Below are 23,839 nucleotides of genomic sequence, written 5' to 3' on the forward strand. Positions count from 1 at the left end.
AAAGGCTATTGGGGGGAAAAAGATGGTATACAATATATAAACTTTCACACTCAGTTCGATATCCTATTGCCAAGCTAGTGTTGAGGTATATGACAAGTAGGAACATCACTCAAACCTTTTAATGTATTTTTAGCTCACATTATGATATATTTGTAGCAGGCTGAGTAGCACCATGATGTGAATTCAGCTCAAAACCCAAATATATATAGATTTAATATTTTTACAGTACTAAAATACTAAAGCATTGTGTTAAAAAAAGTTTTGTTTACAATTTAATTTACTATACAATTCTCCTGCTTTTTTTTTAATAGAAATTAATGATTTAAAACCACCACAGCAAGCCAGCTGCCTATTTTTTTTCTCTACTTAATCAACGGAATCGCACAGAACTAACCCTGTTTCATTCGTTTTGTGTAGGCATCAGTCTGCTCAGTCTTCCTGGAAAAGAGGCCACTTGCACCGAGAAATGACTTGCACCACAATGTACATAATTATCAACACAAAAGCAGGTCTGCCATTCCATAGTGGGAGCGCACAGATCTCTAGAAACAGCAGAAGCCCAAGCTAACTAGGTGTAGTTTGTTGCATGCTGCCAATTATTACCTGTGGTTAATATAAAATTCTTTCCTTAAAACTGTACATATTTGAGCAATGAACTTGTCATAATAATTGTAGAAAACTGTTTACAGTATAGCTGTGTGAGATGAGCACCAGAAAAAAAATGTGTTTTGTGTACTAAAGTATTCCCTTATATCCAGTAAGCCCCATTTTTACCATAACTGACTGTATTAAAAATGGATATGTAGCCCACTAACTGATGAATGGCTAAACCAAAAATATTTAAAAGCTTTTTTAGTTTAAAAAAATTATCTTTGCATTTTAAAATCAAAGTAAACTCTTTTTTTTTTTTTTTTTTTTTTTTTTTTTTTTTTTTTTTTTTTTTTTTTTTTTTTTAATGTCTTAGTATCTTAGCATTGTTCAAGTTGCCAAGCTTAGGTAGACAAAGTGCTTTTGAAACACTATTTAAAAAAAAATATCTCTCTCTCTATTTTATTGTCCTTTCCTAGGACTTGACTGGATGAGCAAAATCCAGAGGTCTTTGTAATTCCCATATGTTAAAAAGTAAGCTTATTTTAACACCAGGTAACTTCAACACATACATGAATGAATAGGTCCTCCCTGTTGCTGAAGAACATTTGACTACATCATTGACATTTTGTTATAAAGGCATTAACTGTTTGACTGATAAAATAAAGACACCATTCTCTTAGATAGCACCATGGTTTTAGAATATTCAAACAAATTCAGTGTTTTGCTGTCTGTTTGTTTTATACTTATCTACTTTGTTAAATAAAATCAAAAGACTATTAAGATTACAGTAAAAACTGCATGTTAAAAAGCCATAATTCCAGTATATTTCAGTACATCATAGATTCAGCACCAGATGTTATTTTAAGATTCCTGCAGTTGTAATACTACAGTATTATATTTTTAGGGTTTTTTTTGCTCCTGTTCCATGACTATGCAAACTTGATGACATTAAAAGTGGCCACAGATGTACAAAACTGTAAGAAAAAAAAAATTCCATTTGCAGATTATCTCTCTCAGTAATAGAGCCAGTGTTTTCCAATGTAAATTGCAAAATACTTTCTTGTATTCTTTTTTTTTTTTTTTTTTTTCTTTTTTTTTTTTTTTTTTTTGCATAGGATGCTTTGGTCTTGTTTCCTACATGCCATCTGTGACCACTTAAAAATCAGTGGAAAACAAATGCTCTAGTGAGATTCACCTCTTTTTGCTGGTGTGCTGAGGCTTTTTCCACCGATGAGTTCCATAAAAACACTGTTTTCTTCTCCACCCTTGCCTTCCCCGAAACCTAAAGCACTACTACCCTAGTGACAAGGTGTTTCTTCAGATGAGGTAACCAACCAAGGTGTGAAGTCAGATATATCGGTTGTAAGGCCCTGTAACCCGTGTAAAGGCATATGGAGATGTGGTTACTGTGGAGTCCGTGGTGACCGACAGTGTCCTTTGTGCCAGGGACTTGATGAAGCGCAGGTACGTTGGCTCAGAGGGCTCGTGGGGCTCCGCAGGCTCCTTCTTGGCTTTTTTGCCGTAGGATTTCTGAGGCACATAGTCTGGGCCGTACTTCTCACATTCTTCTTCTTTCTCTCTTGCCTTCTCAGCCATCTTTGCCTCCCATAGAGCCAGACCATGTTTTGGCTCATTCATGCTCTTGTGCTGGTAAAATACAAGGGATATTCTGGTGGGATGGTTCCTGTTGGGATTTTTTAAGGGAGTCGTTGCGTGGAGCTCACGTTTTGCACACTCTATGAGAATTGACCCATGAGATGGAGCAACTGCCACTCCTCCAATTTCTGGATCCAGAAAGTTCTGCTCACTATCTGACCAGACTTCATCAGGATCCTCTGCTTTTTCTGGATTCAGCACATCAGTTTTATCTAAACCACCCTGGGGAGTAGTCCTGTCATGGTTTTGACCTGGAAGCATGTTAGACAAACCATTAACTGCATGCGAAATAATTTCATTATCTTTATTTTGGTGATGCAGTGAATTAGGAGGACCACTAAACATACTTGGGGCAGAATGGAAGTCACGTGGTAAATGTGGAGGGGGTTGCATTTGATGATGTTCACCTGTTTTATTCATGGAGGCATAATCCATGCTTGGATTACTCAGATTAGATTTTAACCTTGAGGCAACCTCCATAAAATGGCCATTGGCCTCATGGGTGGAGTAAGAGGAATATGATCCTATGTGGTGTAAATTTGGTCTAATGGTGCAATTACTGAAGGCATCTACCTGMATATTTTGGTTTCCATAATTCAAGTACTTGGTACCAAAACTCTGGTTATTCCCAAACCTATGCTGGTATAATGTTTGAATGGGTGGTAGACTTAGTTTAGACATATGGTCTTGGCTCTGGCAATTATACAAGTCCATGTGCTGATGCTGGGAAGGATAGGAACCCAAGTAAGAGGGGCAGTTGTCCATAGCTATGTTTCCATTGCATTGGTAGGAGGGATATTGGTTATTTTGACTTAAAGATCCTGAATAAGGGTTCATGGGACTGGARGAATTCAAATATGACCCCACAGACTGTGATGAGGTTGTATAGAGGTTCATGGGATTGGACCCTCCATATGGATCTGAAGTGTATGAAGAGTTTGGATAAGCATTGGCTGGATTAGGCAACCTTCCATAGAGATTTGCAGAACCTGAACCCGAGTAAGAGTTAATGGGATTTGACTGAGGGTTGTTAGGGAGAGTGCGCTGTGGATGCTGCTGCTGCTGCTGTTGCTGTTGTGTGGCTGGTCCTGAAAGACGTAAAAGATCTGCAGATGTAAAAAGGAAAAAAACAAACAACCACACAACAAACAGGCTTTTTAAAAAAAGGCCTAAATCCAAACAACCACACAACAAATTACATACTTTATATGAAATTTGTAAGAAAAATAGATTCATTAACGCACGCTCCCTCTGTCATATCTCAAACACCATCCTTTAAGAAAGTGAATAAATACTAAGGCTACTCTTTGTTTTTGGCATGTATCCAGTGAGATCAGATGCTAGTGACAGTGGGGAAAAGAGGACAGTGCAGTCTGTTCAGAGTCACATGCACAAAATCCAAAGAGTTGARTCATCTTTTAAGTAGCCCATGAAATGGAGCATCAAAGCACTCCCAAACAGCCGTGCACAAAGTGACTTTTTTTTTCCCCAAGAATAAATAATTCTCATCTACATGAATAGAACTGACTCCAATAAATGTCCCTAGCTGTATGTTAAAACCAACATTCACTGATGGACAGAACAGTGCAGTAATAAGTGACATTAACTGAAGACATAAGAGCAAAAATACCATTCAATAAAGTGCAGTGGCATAATTTAATGGTCACAGTTGTTGCCTGGGTCATGGGGCAACTGACTTCTGTTCATAGATATTTCAGTAACCTTCTGGGTGGCCCTGTATGTATATTTTTTTCCTCTCTGGGAAWACTGTAACAATAAAATAGTTCTGATAACTCCTTTGCTCAGGACTCTCAAATTCTGCTGCTGAGAACTGCCATAAGCTCTTACTCTACTATGGAAAACCCGCTTTGCTTTTGTTCTTGAGGCAGAGCATATAAATAGTGGTAAMGAGGTTATGCTTGTATCTCCTCAAATTAGGAGGTTCTCTCTAACAGTGGCTGACATTGAGTGATGTGTAGGTCATTCTTTCTTTGGCAGCAGCACCACACACTTCTCTTCAGGGCTTCTAGCACTTACTAATACTTCACAATACACTGGGTGGCAAGCAGGGTTTGCTTCTAGATTTCTACAAGTATTAACTATCCAACAGTAAAGGATTTCTCAGTGCAACTTATCTTTTTTTTTTCTTCTCTGGGGTTGTATCAAATCTGACACTCTATTGATATTTGCTTTCAAAAAATTCTCTTGCCTTTTTACTTCAATACATTCTTAGGCTGAAAATAATGCTTTTGTTGAGGCTAATTATAACTAGCTCTGATTTGCAGGATGCTTACCACTGCTGACCCCACTCAGTTTCCTGTGTTTACCTGCCAGCTGCTTTGCATGACCTGCTGCATCAGAGGTGCCTTGCTTGTTGCGTGCTGCAGCAGACTTTTCTCTCTCAGCTTTGCTAGACCCATTCTCCAAGGAGGAAAGCTTTTCTGCAGCTGCCTTCTTTGCTTCTAGCTTCCTTTGCCGACAGGTCTTAACAGGCTCTGCTAACATCCTCACTTTTCGTCTAAAGGARGTAAGGACCTGGATGCTGCCATTCCTCTTCTTCTCCTCCTGGCCCTCAGTGCTTCCAAACTCATCCACATCAGAGACTTTGTATAACGGGAGAACATGGAGTTGTTCATCTTCTGGTGTTTGGCCAATTTCACGATTGTCTTCTCTAGTCAGTGTGCAAACCTGTCAGAAAGGAGTATTAGAGACCTGAAACTCTGCCTCTGCACTGTGCCTTGTCCTGTCACTGTCAGCACTGGCATCTGGCAAGCTCTTTGTAAGTTTCTGTGCAATTTTTGCATATCACAACAAGCCTGCAAATATCATTTCTTCCATTACTTTGTTGGACAATTAAAAGAAATAGAAGGTGTATAGATACCTATTTCTTTTACTTGTGCTGAAATAAACAGTATAGTTAGGGATTACCCTCATGTGAAATAAACTCTGTGATCCCTTGTGTTGTAGCCAGAGAGCTAAATCAGTGGAATCACCTGAAGATTTTTTCCTGCAATACATGAGGTAGCTACCTATTAGAGAGAGTGTGCAATATAAAACACTGGTGTTGGATTTCACACCGTTACCGTGCAACCTCCAGCACTTTGTGAAGGAGACGGTCACTGTAACGTTAATAACAGGATTTAAGGAAGTTGCAGCAACCTTGTTGTGTTAGTGCCAGCTAGAACAGATACTGGGAGGATCTTTGTACATTGTGGTTATTAACTTGTGAATTAAGTCAGATCCTGGAAACTGGAAAAATTTAGTTGGAATTAAAAAGGCAGGTACTCTCTTAGRTTGTAATAAGAGCATCACTGAATCTAGGGAATTCCTTCAACCTATAGCCATGATGATAATTCAGTATTCTTTCTCATGTTTGCCCCAACTGTTTTGTTACAGAAATAATCCAATACACATTGAAAACCAGCTTGCTTTTCTAGTACCTTCTACAGAACTTCTGCTATACATTCCAGAAATCAGAACTGAGGAGAGTAAAGAGTGCAKGTACTTGCACACTTCCTGCTCATTCCAAGCAGGAATAAAATCCAAAATTTCCAAAACTCTCTCAGAAAGAAGTTACTTGTTTTCACTTTTATTTYATTAGAAGGTAWAATCCAAAGCTGTTAGGGRRAAAAAAAAAAGGTTTCAAKAGGGTAAATATAAACTGTTYYGTGCCAGAAACATTGAAACAGGCATTTCAGCTCTGTTGGGACCTTTTTTTCCATTGTCTCCACAGTTCCTCTTTTATCAGTTCTGTAWTAAACCTTTCTTTAATGCACCAAGTTTCATTCATTTGAAAGAAAAATGTGAAGGGGGTAATAAGTTAGCTCAGTTACTGCCTAATGGTTTTTTTTAGCAATCTACTAAAATTAAGCAGTTTAAATTTAAAGGAGAAAATGAATCAAAGGTATGAGCTGAGTGCTGGAGTGAGGAGGCTGTTACACATCCCAGACTTACCAGAGTACTCCCGTTCTGCATATTGTGCAAGTCTCTGTGAGCATGAGCACAGAAGTCGAGGCAGGCRGTGACCCCTGAGAATGGGCGACCTTCCTTCAAACCCAGGCGACACTCGGGGGCTCTGTGTTCGTACTCGATCTGGAGAGACAGGACACGTTTCACTGGGTGCTCCAGGACACCGAGTGCACAAGGAATGCTCCATTGTGACAATGGGCACACGTCTTGGAGGTGACAACAGACACACCTTGAAGGCAAATAAACTACAGCAATTTGATGGCCATTTTGTATCTATGCTTCATTCCTTGCTGCTTTGTTCCCTGGTGCCTTTTGTCTAGGGCGTGATTGTGAAATTAGCCAATAATATTTTTCCTTGTGCATTACTCCTGATTTTCTGCCAGGGGTTGGTGTTTTTACATGACAAATGCAGTGCATGGTTTCCATGACGGGCACTATAAGAGTGAAATGTTTGTGTAGACTGGAAGTATACCAAGCTATTAAGGGAAAATGGCTTTAGAAAACTGACTTCAGAATGACTTAATGAAAAATAATAATTTGCTTTTTGATTTGTAATATTTTGGCATGCTAAACATGTATTTCATTAGCTTAARTACAACCCTGACTAAAACGAGAGAGAATTCAGTCAAGACAGTACTTTGTACCCATGCAGTCATTATTAAGGAGCTTTACAAAGAGTTCATAATGCAACAATAGACCTTACACAAAAAGAAGGGATTTTGTAATGGAAGATAAAACCTTAGAAAAATGATGGTTTTCTATTTTATTTAGAAAATTAAAAATGAAACCACATTTATAAAATGCTTTGAAATTCCTGAACCTTTCAAGTGAATGCACAGAACATCTACACTTAATGAAACTTAATGGATCCCATTTTAAGATAAGGTTAAATTAGAACCTTTGCCAAGTCTTCATTCAAAACCACTAAAATTATGTCTACTTTGCTTACTTTTATTTTCAAATCTGGATTATTTACTTCCCTGGAATCTGAAAATAAAAGCAGAACAAAACTTTAAAACTGTGAAAACTTCTTTGGAATTAAATGTGACCAGTCTGAAATGTTAGCCAGATTATAATTGTCTGATTTAACTATACTGGTACAACTGCTCTCTAAGATGTTCTGTTGGGTCCAGTTGGAAAACAGACCCTTTCCAATTCTTGATTATAATACAGAAGGGGTCCAGATTTGTATTGAAATAAATCTGGGAATTTGAAATGTGGTTTTAGGGCTTTTTGGTTTTAGAAACTTTTAAAGTATCATACAAATTAGAACTCAATCCATCTCTCTTTAAAGCCACTGACAAGCTCAATTACAGTTTTCCCACAAATTCAAGGTCTACATGAAACTCCTGAAACAGGCCAAGCTATACATTATGTATGCCTTGTTACATAAGGTAAAAATTGAAACGTGTAAAAGCATGTATTTTCAACAAATGTTGGGCAGCACCACACCTTACTTGGGGAAAAGCTCTTTACTGAATTTTTGTGGGAAAAGAAAAGAAGCCCAAGCAAAGAAACATTTTATTGTTCACCACCCCCTCATTTTTTTCCTTCCTCTTTCTTTTTTCTCTTGCAGAATGGCTCTCAGATGTTTGGACAGATAACCACAGCTAATGGGCACATAGCCACAGTATTCTCCCTGATGAAGCTTCAAATGTTATCTGATCAGGCAGGTGAAACTGGGTAAGTCTGCACTGAGTCTGCTTACCCTGTCTAGCTGCTGCTAAATATGCAGTAAAGGAGTGACTTTTACAGCAAATAATAATGGACAGTTTTGTGTTAGTTTACTGTTTCTGTTAAAGCTGAAAATATGTCTTGTGCTGGTTGTACAGTGCTGTCAACAGGAAAGCAGGGTGATGTCACAATTTGCAGTAGATGCTGAAAGTTTGGGGACTGTTAAGTTCTGTGAGTGTTCCTAACAGTAGTGAACCTGAGCAGTGAAAGTGAAAGCCAASAGTTGCATGTCTGCAACTGGTACATGTTTGCAAATTTTGGTGTAACCATCTGAAAGACATTTCGTAATGAAATGTAGATGAGASACAGCCACACTGGGAACCTCATCAGAGCTATGAATGTGCTGGTGTCTGAGAACACCGATCCGTGGAAAACAGGCATGCASAATTCCCTCATGGAGGAAGGCTGGTGCAGGCACTTGTGTGCATATGCAGGGTTGAGTGTGTTCAAATACAAAACTTCACTTAAAAATTAGGTTTATAATAGCTATCTTGGTGAAAACTAAATTCATCTGCTGTTTGACAGAATAGAACTGAAACTGTGGCTAAAGGACTTGAGTGCAACTGTTGCAATCTCATGCCACCTTCACGGCAGTTTTACTGGTTTGGCTGGTAAGTCATGCTAAATTGAGAAATTTGTGTTTTACAGCTGAAGAGTGAAATAATTTTATTGTGTGGAYGTAGGTGAGAAGATTAGTCCTGTTTGGTGGACCAAATCCTGCTAGTTTTACTTGTGAGAACATCTTAAGTGGAATTGTTCATTTCTATTTGTCTTCATGCTGATGTCAAAGAAATGTTGGCACAAAATGTATGTAATGGTTTGGTGCAAGGCTGAAGCATTGGGAAGTGTGTTAAAAATCAGGTTATTTCATGACTGSTCATATTCCTTTTTTCTCCATCATACCTGGTTGTTATATGCATCGGGTGCAAGTTTCTTGTAGGTAGGTGCCATCAGGGTTGACAGATTCTGCAAATTGGATTCAAGTTTTTCTTCCTGTTAGGAGATGAAGCAGGGTTCAAGACATTTCCATACTGTAAGTCTGGAATCTGACAAGTTAGGGTTTTACGCAATCATGTTTACACTGATAGTTGTGTAAAGGCATAAAYGTGTATCCTTTATGTTTACACAGTAAGAGTTGTGAATCTCCTTTTAATTTTATTATTACAAGCCCTTAAAAGGAATGGACCAGTTACAGTAGTGTCGTAGGATACCTGCAATAGGATGCCACATACTATACTCTTAATTTGTTGTATAKTAAGAAAAATCACATTCTTCAACATGGACATGTTTCAGATCCATGTGCAATAATCCTCATTATTTTCCTTTTTGGAATTTTGGCAAAACAATACTCTTCAGAAAGCTTAGGAGAAATAATAGCAGAATGGTCCATCAAGTAAATCTGGCTGGGGTTTGCCCATTGTAATGACAATACTGACATATTGAAATATTTTTACATGCARCAATTTAAAAATATTTAAATATTGCAGCCTTCAAAAAGTTCCCAATCCTTAAGCAATGAAGAATCATGGATCTGTCTAGTAATCAGTGTTGTGGAGGTAGGAATGGCCAAAGYTCCTTTTTCCTCTGAGTTGTACACTCTCAAAATAAAGAGCTCTTTAAAAATAATCTAATAATGTGCTCCGGAGTTGTTCCCTATCCTTTAAGGATTGAGAATTCCAAATTCAAAGCTTCACTTATATGAGGCCCTTATMTTTGATTTTAAAAGCATAAAGAACAGTGGCATACTGGAGTAGTGTACTTATTTTTAAGAGTTTTTGTATTTTAGGAAGATGTGAAGAACTGTGAAAAAACAGGCTTCAGAGAGGCATGCATTTGGTGTGTTAAAAGTTTGTATCCCCTACTATGGGACAATATCTTAGTTTGGTTTGATGTGAAATTGTCAAAAAATATCTTGCTGTGACCTTGTGGCTGCTGCCAGAATGTGGAGGTTTTTTATGGCCTGTAGGTGTTTGTTACTGTAACTTCCAGTTACAGTACAGTTTTTATTWGTGAGAATTTGTGCTGTCTATAAACTGTCTGTGTGTGGAACCCAGCCCCTCATCTGGATGCATGCTTTGGTTGCCGCCAACTTTGGGACCAACACTGGAGGGTAAAACCCTCTTTCCTGCCCAAAGCTGGCCTCCATAGGAAGTAAATCCAAGAATGCAAGTTGGAAGAGTGCCCTGCTGTGCTCTGGCCAGGTATCCATCTTATAAATGTTGGTAATTTAGGATCAGGCAGGCCGTGATAAAGAAGGCTTTGTACCACCTTTGTACCATCATGTTTGGAGGAGAGCTATTCTGTAATTCTTGGTGCTGTAGAAGAGCAGTGGGCAGGAAAATCTGTATGTTAATTATGATGATATTCTGAACAGTGCACTCTTTTCAGCACAGGCTGCAGGATGCAGAAGTACCTGTCTCTCTGATTATGAGAGAGGAATGCTTGGATTTGTGTAAGACATCAGAATACAGTGAAACTGTAGACTTACATGCCAGTACACAAGCAAAGGACTAAATTTGCATGTCCTTGCCAGCAGACTGGGCCACTGGAGTTTCACATGACTTGCTGGAAGTGTCCAGGAGTCACTGCAGTCATAACTTCAGGGTATCTTGTGTCCAGGCTAAGGTCACTGTTTATTGCTCTGGCTCATTTTAAACATTTGCCAGTTTGCTGTAACACAGAGCCCAGTCTGGAAACATTCAGTGGGGCAGGACTGTATGTAGCACAAGTCTTCCTATCCTCTTCTTTCCATTGTCATCTCAGAGTTTCATCATGTTTGTCTCCATTGAACCAGTCTGCTCTGGTTCCCAGTTGTGTTATGTGCCATTAGCTGGTAAACCTTCCGCTGTGCCACTGGGGAATGCTCAGTTGCAGGCCTCATACAGCCAGAATTATTCAGGCTGTATTATCAGAGGGGCACACCCTCTCCTCTAACTGTGAAAGCCTACAAACATGGTTTCTAGTCTCAGGGCTTTTACCAGCTGTCAGAATTTGGACAGGCAATTCAGCTGGCTCAGTGACTGGAATCAATCGGTTTTGACTGGCAGTTATTTAATTACCCTACATGTACAGCACTCAGGGAGGCCTCAGGCCCTGCTCTCTTGTACTGTATCTCTATTTACAGAGTGACAGAAAACATTTCCTTGCAAATGAAGCTCATTTTACAAATAGATACCAACCTCTTTCGGGTCATCCCCCAGCAGCTTAAACTTTCTTGGAATCTTGCTTCTGGCAAACTTACAACCATTGTAGTACATGCTCCAGGAGCAACCAAAGGAAAATGAAGCACCACAAGTTTCAGGGTCCAGCCCTTGGCATGCACAAGTTCGTCTAAAAGATAAGAGAACACAGCTGTTAGCAGCAGGCAGGTCCCCCACAGCACTCTGGCAGTGGGTGTCTGAGTTCTGCCAGTGCTCCAGGGAATCAGCAGCATGGATCATCTTCCATCAGTAAATAATGAAGAAATAGAAGAGGGAGACATACACATCATAACAGAAGAATTTATCAGAGCAAGTAATTTCATGGTTAAAAAGCGGGGTCTTTGGGGGTTCTACACGTGTGTGAGGAACCCAGCTTTGCTCAGATAAGGATACATTTGTGTGGTGCCTTGTTAGGTACTGATATTCATGGTGCCTCAGGGGCTTATGCTGACAGCACTGCAAGAATGTGGGAGCCCTCAGACAGGGGCTAAGCAATAATTCCTGAAATGTGACTCTACTCATGAAGCCAAAGTAACATGCAGTGATAGCTATGGTAATTTTGGTCTAAATGTTCTTCCCTCTCAGAAAGGCATGGGGAAAAGATTTCTTTAGAYTGAAGCTAGTCTGTGTCAGCTAACACAAGTATGATTTAGTGAAAATAGCTTTTATTTCAAGGTTGAGGTATCAGCTATCCTGGCCCCTGGTGAGATATCTTCTTTTAAATATATTGAGATGCTTCACAACTGTGGGAAAATATTTTTYCCTATTTGAGTGTTTACTTTGCATTTCCTACCAGGTTTGTGGGTTTTCAAACCACTTGAAATAGCTGGGAAGGTTATAGATGTTTCAGGGTAACAGCATGAGCAGAGGTGCTGCATGTGAGGCTGAAGATGGGGCTGCAGGTTTGGTGAGCACAGCCTTTGCTGTACTTACTCTTCATTCAGGGCGCAGCGCCGGTTTGTGAGCGTGCCGTACTTCCTCAGGGTGTCGGTGAGTTCAGAGTAGAGCTTATCAGCCAGGCTGGTTGGGATTCCCTCCCAGACCAGGATGAGAATCACGATGACGGCCGTCTCACACGTGTGTCCTGCTCGCTCGCGCACCAAGCAGAGCAGCTTCTCCTCCTGACTGCTTCTGCGGACTACCTGCATGTACAGCAACACACACCCCAGAGCCCCAACACAAACAATGCATTTCTTAATTCGAAGAGCAAGAGAATAGGAAACCTCAGCCTTACTGTGTGTGTGGGGAAGTGACTTCTACTTGTATCATCCTCTTTGTTTCTGGCAATTCAGTCTGGTTTTCCCACTGTGATATGGCTAGGGCTACCCCTTTGTGTTTAATGAAGCTGACTCTTTAAGAGGTTGACTGAAGGCATGGAAAGCCATGGCGGTGGAAACCAGCTTTGTAAAAGTATCCTGCATGCTCTGATTCAGCAGGAGTCATCTTCTGAATCTATGTTATGGTTGTGGCCCAGTTTGACTGATGAGCAAAAGGAAGTGAGCAGTGAGGTCTCTCCCCGCAGAGAGCTGGGTCACGGACACCTGTCTTAGGGCAGGAAGCAYGCAGGGAAAGGCAGGCAGTAAGGAAGCTACTAAATAACTGCACATGGGAGCTCTCTCCCCTTCCCTTCCAAACTTAAGCAGCTATAGTCATAACCATCCTCACAATTTCGTGACCTGTTCTTATTACATACCAACATTACAGTGTTGAGAGGAAAGCAGTAGATTTTTTTCAAATATAACAATGACCTCCCAGTAGCATAAGCRCTGAGAAGCATTTCTTTAAAAAAGGCATGCCTAAAGACTATACTAATGTATCAGTTTTTCCTCATCCTGTCTTTTCCTGTCAATCCAAACCACTCAGTAATTTGTTCCAAACTATGAGAGTGTTTGYTAAGARGGTGTCCTAACACCTCTCTYAAACTGGAAGGATTGCTTAAAGACATTACAGTGGTGAACTTACTGGCCTTATTTGTAGGCTAAAATTAAACAGCAATGAAAATGTCAGACGGCGTGAAACTTAAATCGAAGCAAAAATGCCTTCCTTCTTAGATTTTCATACCTTTAAGCCAAATTTTATTCTTTCTGTTCTCTGTGCAACAAGTAAATGGAGAGAGACATGGCTCAGAGCAGGCTACAGGTACCCCATATTCCTGCTGTTGTTGAGCCATTTAAAGTTTCCTAGTGTCAGCTAACAGGACATGTCACTGCTATCAGCTACATGAACCATCATACTGAACTAGATTAATTTGTTTACATCACTTACCCATTTAGCAATTGGACATCCTTGAGAACTTTTGCCTTCTTTCCCAGTGTAGACAACCCTCTCAATCCTTATAGCTTTACCCTTCTGCCCAAATCTTCAACAAAACAAAAATATGTACAATAAGCAGATTAATTTGGTTCTGTGTGAACACTGAAAAGTTGGAGCACATTTACCAGTTTTATCTTTGAAAAATAAACACTATGAATTATAGGGAAAGATGTGCAATGTAGTTTATCTTGCTGATTTTGCTGCTGTGGTGGAATGATATATTAAGAGAGGCAAATGTCTTTTAATACATCCCAGAGGGGTAAAAATTATCAATATCACATTAATATTACCAAACATTTTAGCCATTTATTTAGAGCATTTGTTATAGACGACATTTTAAAAATTGGACTTTTCAAAAAATAGAAGTATCTTTATTTTGGTAAAGAATGTTGTATTTTTCTATTAATTTCTGGGTTAAATTGTTCATCTGAAATGTACATAATTAAGTTGTCATGGAACAGCTGGCATGTAACAGTCACTCTATTAACTTTCTGTGCTTGTTCCTGGCTTAGACAGGGTGAATCAGTTAAGTCAGGATTAATTTGCATCACATCAATTTTCTTTAATTGTTACTTATTTACTTTTACCTGACTTCTGTACTCTAGCTAGGATCACAAGCCCTCAAATAACACCATTTGTGTGTCTTTTTGTGACCAAGGTGGGCAAGCTCAACTCTTGCTGAAGTATTTAATCAATTATGCTCTCAAGGCAGACTCCAKCTCCATGTGCCAGTAGTGCTGTTACCCAGATCTAAGAGGCTCCACTTTCCAGGTGGAAAAACGTGGCAAAAGCCATGTGAAACAGATCTTGACTTAATAGAAATGCTGGATCTGTTGAGCCATTTCCAGGCATTTCTCTGGGATTGCCCACCTGCTGAGCCAGGGAGCACACCGGGGCTCAGGGGAGGCCASGGACAGAAACAGCAGTGGCCACAGTGTTGCAGACTGAGCTTCCCTGGCCACTCAGCTGCTCCTTGGGCACTGGGCACTTCCATCACCATTTCTGAATTCTGCCACTCTCATTGGTGTTCTTTTAAATAGCCAAGTGTGGGGACTAACTAAGTAATTCTGCTTGTTCTTTGCCTTTACCTACAGAGTAATCAAGGTATGTTCCTGTTATGCAGCCATTCAGTGATGCTTTAAGAACTTTTGAGCTTTTTCCCTCTTGTTTTGCWCTAAAATCTTGGTGACATATTTAAGGGCCAGTATCTGTATTTAAACTTCTGTCCTGTAAAGGAAATGAAAAATTCTTATTTTTAGATGTGATCTCATTGTGAAGTTTCGGTGTCACAGGAAATTATACAAATAAAATCAAGTTATACTGCACATGTTTTGCAGGCAAATGTTAGGTCACTTTTCCCTACTTAGGGTTGGATGTTATTATTTATTTGTTTCTCTAACTAAGCACATTAAAAATATTTTAAAATCTTAACATTTTCTATGAGTTTTCTAATCTGTGGAAGCCTCTATAGAAATATATTGTACATTACACACTAGAAATGAAATGGACTTTGTCTCAMATTTTTCAACTGTCAGAAAGGAATTTGTGCCTGATGTTTGTCATGCTTGCTTTCAGGCCAAAGCTGATTGGCTTTAAAACTGGAGCAAAACTCAATGAGCATGGAGTAGGAATTGGGAGAAAGAAGAGGTAAAATGTCTATATCCGCTGTGKATTCTGCAAGAAATTAGTTCTGGCATAGCTAAAATATTAATTTTAAGTCTGAATCAAATCCTGGCTTATTTAGCATTGCTGACACCTTAAAATCCATATTCCTGGGAAGCCAGGTTAAAAGTGCTTCAGTTGTGATTAATGTCACCAATTGCACAGGTATGCTTTATAATGAGAGTATCTTTATAATGATAAAGGTTTGGGTTTGTTCACTTAGGAATACAAAATTAACTAATGAATTGAATTCTGGAGTTTTTCAGTCAGAGAGTTTCACAGTTCATACCATACAGTTGAACAGTAGCCATTGTTCAAGTGGCTGCTGCTATACTCTGCTGAACCTGGCTAAGTAGATGCRTATTACCTATGATCTCTCATTGTATCCTTCTACATGAAATTAAATTGAATGAAAAAAGAAAAGAAAAAAAAGTTCAATATTAAGAATGAAAAACTACATTCCAAAGTAAAAGAAGAACGAAAAAAGTTTCATGTTTCATCTCTAATAATTGATGTTACAACATGAATGACTTTCTTCTGTTATTTATTAATTGTAAATGCTAAAGAATTAACCAGCTGATGAGAGCTCTGGACATAACAAATTGTAAAGAGCTTCTCCAGAGAGTCACTGTTCACTCTCCCTTCCCAGGAGGCAGCAGATTTATGTAGCTTACATGCACTCAAGCTGCTCTCAAAGCTGAAAATTACTAGGGCAAGCCCTGCATAAGAGTCATGGGAAAGGAGGTGCTAAGAAAGAGAAAGGACTTTAGGATTTAGAGGTAATCTGAAGGGTTTAATAGGCTCTAAGTACCCCATGGTTGTGTAAGGATGAACACAAGCTAACAGACCTTGCTAAGAAATGGTGCTCCTTAGCACAGACCCAGCACTGCAGTAATGCCCACTTGCTTTTGGTTCTGCAGCTAGCTGGAGTTTCACTGCTGTTCTGGAGTCCAGATTTTTAAAGTAGTAACAAATCAAATTCCCATCTGTCTCTGACTTCATTGAAGAGTTTGCTTCTTTGTTCAGATGGAAACTGAATTCCCAGATACCTCTAAAAATCTGGTCATTATTGGCTACAAGTAATGCAGAATTCACAGAGTAATGCAGAMGTCACTTTCATTTTAGCTTCTAATTTATATATCTTAGGCTGGTGGGGTTTGTACTTACACATATTTTTAAATAGCACATACCATGTATCTATTCTGTGCCTTTAAAAATTCTTGGTTTGGTTGGCGTTGATGTAATAAATACACCACAGGATGCAACATGATAAGATGGATTGTCCACAATCAAGATAAGACTGGGTTTGTGCAATACTCCAAGGAACGGSAATGTTTTCTCACAACACTTATGTAATCAAATGCTTATCGATTCTTGRGCTGAAATCCCATCCAACAATTTTGTGACACTGCTCTGGACGTGAATGAATTAGATTTAGATCTAGATATTTAGCAATTTGGCGAGGGGAAGCTAATATTGAAATTTGGTATTCTGCTCTTCATCYTCCTTCTCCACTGCCATTCTCCCAGCCAGAGGGAACACCAGCTCCAAGCCTGCCCTTGCAGCCACTGCCAGCCGCCTTGCTTGGCAGGCTGGTGAGAACTTGTTCCGGCTTGGGTTTGCTGGCATCTGTCTCCAAGGGCACAGCCTGTGCCAGCCAGCACACTATTAGCCCTGTCAAATATTGTGACTCTCTGGTGAATAGCAGGGTGCGTAATGTTGGCAACACTGGAGCGGCTAAGCCTACAAGTAATTACTTGATTTGCAGTTGTTTATTTCTTTATGTGCAAAAGCTGGAAAAATTCTGACATCCACAAAAGGATAAACGTTAATCTGCTCTGTGCCTTTGCACTAATTACCTTTCTTCCATGATTTCTCTAATAGCTGCCACATTAGGACCGGCTCCTAGATGGGTATAGAAAGGACCTTCATCTTTTTCAATAATTTGCTCTGTTTAAAACAAAATAAAAGTTATTACTTTGAAGGTTAATTCTTTCATGTAAAATGTCACATTGCAAAGTTTGCATCTAGCTTGTTRGAAGACTGCTGTATTGGGGGGGTCAGTTTTCAAACACTGATGTCTGAGGTATTTGCCCATGCAGTTTGTACAAAACATGCAAAGCAATGGCTAATCCTGCAAACAGCCGTGATAGGGACTGTGTGCCTTTCCCTAGCACAAACACTTGTTCTACATCTCAGGCTCTACACTGACATTCAAATGGTRTTTTCCTGTTATCAGCAAACAATTGTTTCTCCTTCTCCCACTTCCTCCTCTCCCAGCATACAGAAAGGAGGATAAATGGGATAACAGTGGTAAATATTGATGTTAGGGAGYTGTACTGTACTTGTTTTTCAGCAGACATGTTACAGTGCAGAAATCTAGAGCTTAAAAAACTAGCCAGTAAGGTTACACAGAGAATTCTTGCCAGCCACAGAAAGACTGTGAAAATTTAAAAAATCCCCCAAGTTTGCTGAAAGAAATTGTGCACAAGGCCTGGTCAAAGTGCTTGTATGCCAAGAATGTGTCCTCAGTTTTCTGTGTGTAGATAGGACCATRTGAGCAGTCACAATATATACTGCATGTTTGGTGTGATTCCAGGAGGCAGGCTCCAGCAGTGTGAAAGAAATGGCCAGGCCCTGCTTGGGTTCAGGAGATGRTGGAGCTGTGCTGGCTGATGCCTGAATGCTGACTTGATGCTCTCTGCCAGGGCTGGATGAGGTGGTGCTGTTCTTGACGTACAGCCTCTGGAAGCATGATGAAGGCATGGTATAAATCTGAATGTGTGGATTAATTTAATCTTCTTAAGGACAATACTGATAAGAAAGCCATAAATCTATAGATTATGCTGTAGCACTGGGTTCTTCAGAGAGAGTTTCATACTCCTGTACTTCCTAGCGTCTGCTAGGACTGAAGAATTAAAATGCAAATGGAGGATGAGTTCTTAAGTTTGCTTAGTGGTTTCAGTATGAAAAAAAAAATGAGGATAAGGAAATGACTGCAAGAAAAACTTGTGCTAACTRTACGGGAGGACCAATATAACAAAACCCCAACAAATAACAAGTGTGTTTTAAGAAAAGCCCACATTTTGAAGGTTGTTTCTTATAAAACAAGGAACAGTGAGGAACTGGCTTCCCCTGTTCTTCCTGGGAGCTCTAGAAATACACGACTTCCTGGTTTTGTTCCCATAGATCATCTCTGAGACATAGCCCCAACATTCAATAAGGGCAAAAGGTCCATTTTGCAATTTTGGAGGAGCATTGATTCAACTTCCCTCTTACACAGTTGATACAAAATCCTAGTAACTGAAACTGTAACAAGGTTTTTTATTTTCTTCCCCCCATTTTTGGTGCTGAACCATTTGTCTCAGCCTGAACAGCTTATCCAGTAGAGTCTGAAAGTGCCTGCTGGCTACATGCAGTGTCAATACAGTCTGGAAGCTTGGGCMAGGGGGTCATGCCTGTCACTCTGCTTTGCTTCCCTCTGCTCTATTTTTCCAGCTTTTGGAGACAGGGTGTGCCATGAAGCAACACCGAGGGTCCCCCCACTGCTTTTTTTGGTTCTGCTTGTGTAGCTTCTCTGTGAAACTGTGGATCTCTTAGCCTTACAGCAGACAAATGCCTGAAAGGGAGGATAAACTCTTGCAACAAGTGAGGAATAATGTGACATCTGTTTTTGCTTAGGCTTTACTAAAGGAAACTTCAGCAATTTCGTTGTTAGAGCAAAAAAATGGCCGTAAGGCTTTAAAGTTGTGGACCAGGACTGTTGTTTTTAWAAGCTGTATCTAACCTTGACAAATAAATTAGGTCATAAAGTTATGACCTACTTTTTATCAGTATGTTGTTGTTAYATGTCTGCTGCTCAAGGAGAATGGATGTGAGGCCATAAGCATTCTGACTGAAAAATCAAATAGGTAATTGCTTTATGAAATAATGAAAAAGGGCCCATGTGTAGGGGTGGTAAGTGGAGTAGGCATAAGTGTGTAAAATTCCAGTTTTATAAGTCTTCACTAATTACYGTTCTTAAAAAAAAACCCAAAAAATCTTCCAGCAAAAAAAATCCAGCTAACCCTGTGATCCCAAGGCTCATTTCCTTCTTGTGAACTATTAWGTTTTTAGTTCATTTCGGCACTTACCAACACAGCTGCAAGATGGGAAATCATACTGGGTTTTGGCAGGTGTGTCCAATAAATTTTTTACAGGAGTATCCAATAACTTGGAAGGTGAGTCTAAAAAATTATTGAGAACAGTTCCAGCTGTTCTTTTGGTCRGGGTTTTCTCAGCAGACAAGTTTGCTTGCTGATCTGAGATTGGGGTTTGAGTGTCAAAATCTGCAGCACTGGTATTTCGTGATAGGATGGTTATAGGGCCTGCTGTTTCAACCTTCACATGTTTGGGTGATTTGAGAGTAAAAGTCTTATGATCAAACAGTGATTTGACCTGTATCTGTTTCAGTTGCTGCTCCATTGTCTCAATGATGCTCTTTTGTTGCATGTTCTCGTAGCCAAAGTGCTGATTCTCTTGTTTGATTGGTTTTTTCCACATTTTGTTTTCCAGCTGTCCAGCTGACGGGCGCATGCAGACATTAGGCTTTGTACCAGCCTCAATTTTTATAGGCTTGCGGGCTGCACTGGGTCCAGTCTCAGTTTTGGGTTGCTGGTATGCTTGTTGCTCCTGTTTTTGCAAGAGGTGCCACCGTAGAGCAGCRTGCTTTTGAAAATCTTTAGGGGTCTGGGACTGTAAATGACAGCTTCTCTGGTCTTGGGCATGGGGGGCACTTTGGCTGTGTGGTAAGTACTGCTGAGGGATCTGTGGAGCTTGTTTGCTCGGGAGGTCTTGGTTCAGACTAGCACCATAGCACTGTGAGGGCTGCAGGGATGGCAGCTGCCCAGCTGAGGCTTGTTGTGTCTGTTGCTCTTGTTCTTGAAAACAATGATTCACATCTTGCTTTGCGGTCAAGTTATTTGAAAAATACTGCACATGCTGCAAGTCCTGCATTTTGTTGGCTCCAAAGCGTTCCATATTTGCGGCATTCCCTTTCTTTTCGGAAATCACATGCCTGTTGTTTGGGCACGGGTGCTGGAGACTGGCATTTGCCTTCTGAGTGTAAAGGGGAGCTTTGTTGTTCATGGTCTGTACCTGCTCTAAGCCTAGCTGAGGGTTAGGCAGTGGGAATGCAGTTGATTTAACATATTTATTCCCAGGTTGGAAACATTCATCCACCTTAATTTGATTGAAGGTGGTCCTGTTGAGAGACTGCTCAGCATTGCTTTGGGGGTGGGATACRGCTTGGGGCAGGTCTTTAGTTTTCATTTGCAGAGCCTGCTGCTGGTTTGGGGTTAGCTGTGGACTGCATGGCAGTTGCACTGGATGTGCCTGTTTTTGCAGCATCTGTTGCAAAATGTGTGAATGCGAGAATTGCCCATTTTCCCCTGTCTGGAGATTCAAGTGCTGCTGTTTCAYGGGGGCCCCTAAAGGCTGTTCAGCTTGTTCTGATCTTGGCTGGAAATGGAGCTGCTGTGGAGAGTGTTGCTGCACTTGGGACTTGAGAAGGGAATCCACCTTTGTGAGATGGGGCTGCAGYGTGTGTTTCTGGAACGGCAGCTGCTGGTCAGCTGGGGGATGCGGCKGCAGCTGGGAGCTCTCGCTTTTGTACAGTGGAGGAAGTTGTTCCTGTTGCATTACTTTCTGGCTCTGGGCCTGTCCTGAAGGCCCCTTTAATGAATCAGGACTTCCAGCATACTGTTTAGTATAGACTGTTTGGGCTGTGTTTGCCTGGTGCTGAAGAATTGACCGCAGTAATGCTTCTCCAGGCTTCTGGGGAGGCTCTCCCTGGCGAAACTGGGTGGAAACCAGTTCTATCCAGGCTGGTTTTGAATAATGATGAGCCTGTTGTRCAGGCTCTTTCACTTGGTCCTTTTCTTTGTCAGGAGGAGTCTCAGGTTCTCTCTGTCCTGGGAAATGCTGATAGTGTTGTTGCAACTCACCCTCACTTCTGTGTGCGTGCAGGTTTTGGAGGGGAGGTTCTGATGCCAGCGTCACTTCTTCGGGGTGCTGCGGAATTGAGGCGGCCACAGCAGCTTGCGGGTTGTTTTCAGTGACATCTTGTTGCGACGTTTGTGCCTGTCGCAGAAGGCTCTGCTGAGGGTGAAGTTGTTGTTGGCTGAGGCTGGGACTGTCTGACATTGGTCCCTCCTGTTGCCCTTCATTTTTTATCTCCCCAGGAAGTGTTTCATCACATCTGTTGTCATAGGAATGGTGTCCTTCTGGCACCGCGGCAGATAGTGCACTGTTCATTTCTAGAGCAGGAGGGGCGGAGGAATCCTTGTGGAACGTTGAGTTCTGTGTAAAGAAAGCACCATTATTTTCTGCTTGCTCAGAGTACCTTTCCAGAGTGGTGCTCTGAGCTTGCAGGTTACTGCTGGAACTTAGAGAGAGGTCTTGGTTGGGAACCTGCCCTATGCTTCCATGAATATTACTGTTTCCTACAGGTAACTGGTGAGGATCATAGCCTGGAATCTGTTGCTGTAGCTGCAGTTCTGGTTTGTGAAGTGAACAGCTACCTGGCAATACAGGTGGTTTACTGGAGTCTTCTGTGTTGTAGACCTCAGTAACCACTACAGCTGGCACTTGAGGCAGCTCAGAGTTTGAGGTCTGTGGCGAAGTGATCTGCCCTGAGGTATGGGATGAATGCGTTGTCTCATAGGACAACTCATTAGTAGCCTGACTGGTAATGGCATTGATATGAGATGTGTTCTTCTGCATTGCTATGGAAACATGTTCTGGATAATACTGAGACAGCGTTTTCTCCAGGAGTTCACCATGCATGCTTTCCATGGAAGAGGCAGAAACTGTAGCACCATTAGGCATTGGCACTGCCTTGTTCTTAAGTAGTAAGACAATGTCCCTGTTATGGCAATGARTATTTTCCCGCTCCTGCTCATCCTGAATCAGAAGGTCATGAGGGTTTTCTGAACCAACATTGTTGTGTCTTGTAGACGGCAAAAAATCTGAAGCTTCATTTTCTTGTCCTGTAAAACTCTCGGGTTTCTTCTCACTGTAACAATTGGAGACACTTGGTTTTTCAGTATTGTCCTCTGGCTCAGCTTTTTCTCCGTTTACCTCTTTGTCTTGTTTCACTTTCTTGCTCTCATGAAGTCCATACAGAGAGGGCTCACTAAAAGTGCGTTTGATCCCACCATTTTGAATATATTTGGAATACAYTTTCTTTTCTTGTAAAAGGTCAGGACTAACGCGATTGTTTGGACTTCCCTTTGGGTGGGGCACTCCAAAGCTGCTTTTATTGAATAGTGGCTTGTGGTCTCCATTTACTTCCACTTCAGGCCTCTCTGTAGCTGGACTCCCATTCTGTAGCTTCACTGCAGAAGGCTCTGCCTGGCAAACGTGAGAAGACTGTGGTATTAGAAATGGACTCAGTCTATAGCCGTCAACATGGTTGGTTCTGTCCCGTTCCATCTGGCCTGCTCTGGGGCCATCCACAAGGCTACCCTCTGAACGTATCTGAAAGAGAAAAGAAACACGAGAGAATCTAAGTTAGTTTTAGTTTCCATTGAAGGACAGTTACTAACAATTTCTGCAGCACTCAAGCACCCATTGCGCTGACCAGCTCCCACACATAGCATGAGCCTGCARGCACACCTGAGGGATGTTTCACTATCCTTGTGCATCTTGCAGTTCCAGGTCTCCCTTTTTCTTAGAGGTTTGTTCTTCAAGATGAAAAGAGAGTGAAAATACAGTGATATCCTTACCCCCATTTAACACACAAGAAGATACTTTACAAGAAAAAAAATCTCCTAGAGGTACAAAAAATATTCTGCTTTTGAATGATTTACACAGACTCCTCTGTCATCACATTTTGCCCTTGGTAAGGCAGAAAGTCATATTGAAACCATGGTTCCCAGACTTGGCAATGTCCTGTAATTTAAGTGTGSCAAATCTCTTTTGTCTGACTTGAAGGAGTAGTGCCACCAACTTTCCAATTAGAGGGAAAAACCTTCTCTTTTTTTTCTGTCCTCAGCTGACAGGGTCTTTTAAAACTGGCATTCCTACAGACTACGCAAGTGGCACAATTCACAAGAGAAAGCCATGCTTGACTRGTGTCCACAGGAACTCTTACAGTCCATCAACAGATCAGTAACATTTACAGAAATAGAGTGATTTTGGAAAGGTTTGATGGAAATGCTTTTTTTCAGGTATTAATATMCTTTCAAATTTACATATAGACATCAAGCATGGCTTAAACTATGCATTTGGATTTTGAATTGAGCTCTGCAACTATGGAGCTAGGATTTTTTTCTTCTTTGTTTGGATTGGAAATCCCATTTTCTCATATACTCTTCTTATTTTATTTACAAGTGAAGTTTTCAGCTGGATAAAAGTACTGACAATGTGCAGTGAGCAAATTCCATACAATGACAAGCTAATCCTGTTCACATGCATCTTCCCAGAATTCACAGACCCACTTCACATAGATAAAGCCCTTGTTTGACTCTGCTTGTAATTTATTCTTTGTTGGTTTATGGTTCTCAACCAGTCACAAATGACAGAAGGCAGACTGACAGTGGGTCTTAGAGATGTGAAGTTGCACAGAGAAAATCTGGACATATGCATGTCTGTTCTGAAGCTTTTATTTTTAGTTTGCACAAAGGAGAATCTGAAGGGATCTCCATTCCTAGATCAGCCCTGCTTGGACTACA

General features: G+C 40.7%; 1 protein-coding gene across 3 annotated transcripts in view; it reads right to left on the reverse strand.

The window, feature by feature from the left end:
• TET2 (tet methylcytosine dioxygenase 2) overlaps nucleotides 1–23,839 on the reverse strand; it is a 71,312-nt gene continuing 47,473 nt past the window's right edge. For 2 of the 3 annotated variants that reach the window (XM_057379232.1, XM_057379230.1), the window contains exons 2-10: nucleotides 19,259–22,643; nucleotides 16,985–17,075; nucleotides 13,416–13,509; nucleotides 12,084–12,292; nucleotides 11,130–11,280; nucleotides 8,854–8,943; nucleotides 6,202–6,339; nucleotides 4,575–4,935; nucleotides 1–3,353 (exon numbers count right to left, since the gene is read on the reverse strand). In XM_057379232.1, coding sequence (XP_057235215.1) covers nucleotides 1,939–3,353; nucleotides 4,575–4,935; nucleotides 6,202–6,339; nucleotides 8,854–8,943; nucleotides 11,130–11,280; nucleotides 12,084–12,292; nucleotides 13,416–13,509; nucleotides 16,985–17,075; nucleotides 19,259–22,598 — 5,889 coding nt within the window. In that variant the 5' untranslated portion in view covers nucleotides 22,599–22,643 and the 3' untranslated portion in view covers nucleotides 1–1,938. The remainder of the gene's footprint in view (nucleotides 3,354–4,574; nucleotides 4,936–6,201; nucleotides 6,340–8,853; nucleotides 8,944–11,129; nucleotides 11,281–12,083; nucleotides 12,293–13,415; nucleotides 13,510–16,984; nucleotides 17,076–19,258; nucleotides 22,644–23,839) is intronic. The other variant, XM_057379231.1, reaches the window with a different exon arrangement.

Source organism: Malurus melanocephalus, unplaced genomic scaffold, assembly GCF_030028575.1.
Source record: "Malurus melanocephalus ecotype Western Australia unplaced genomic scaffold, MMel_1.1 scaffold_394, whole genome shotgun sequence".
NCBI classification, from domain to species: domain Eukaryota; kingdom Metazoa; phylum Chordata; class Aves; order Passeriformes; family Maluridae; genus Malurus; species Malurus melanocephalus.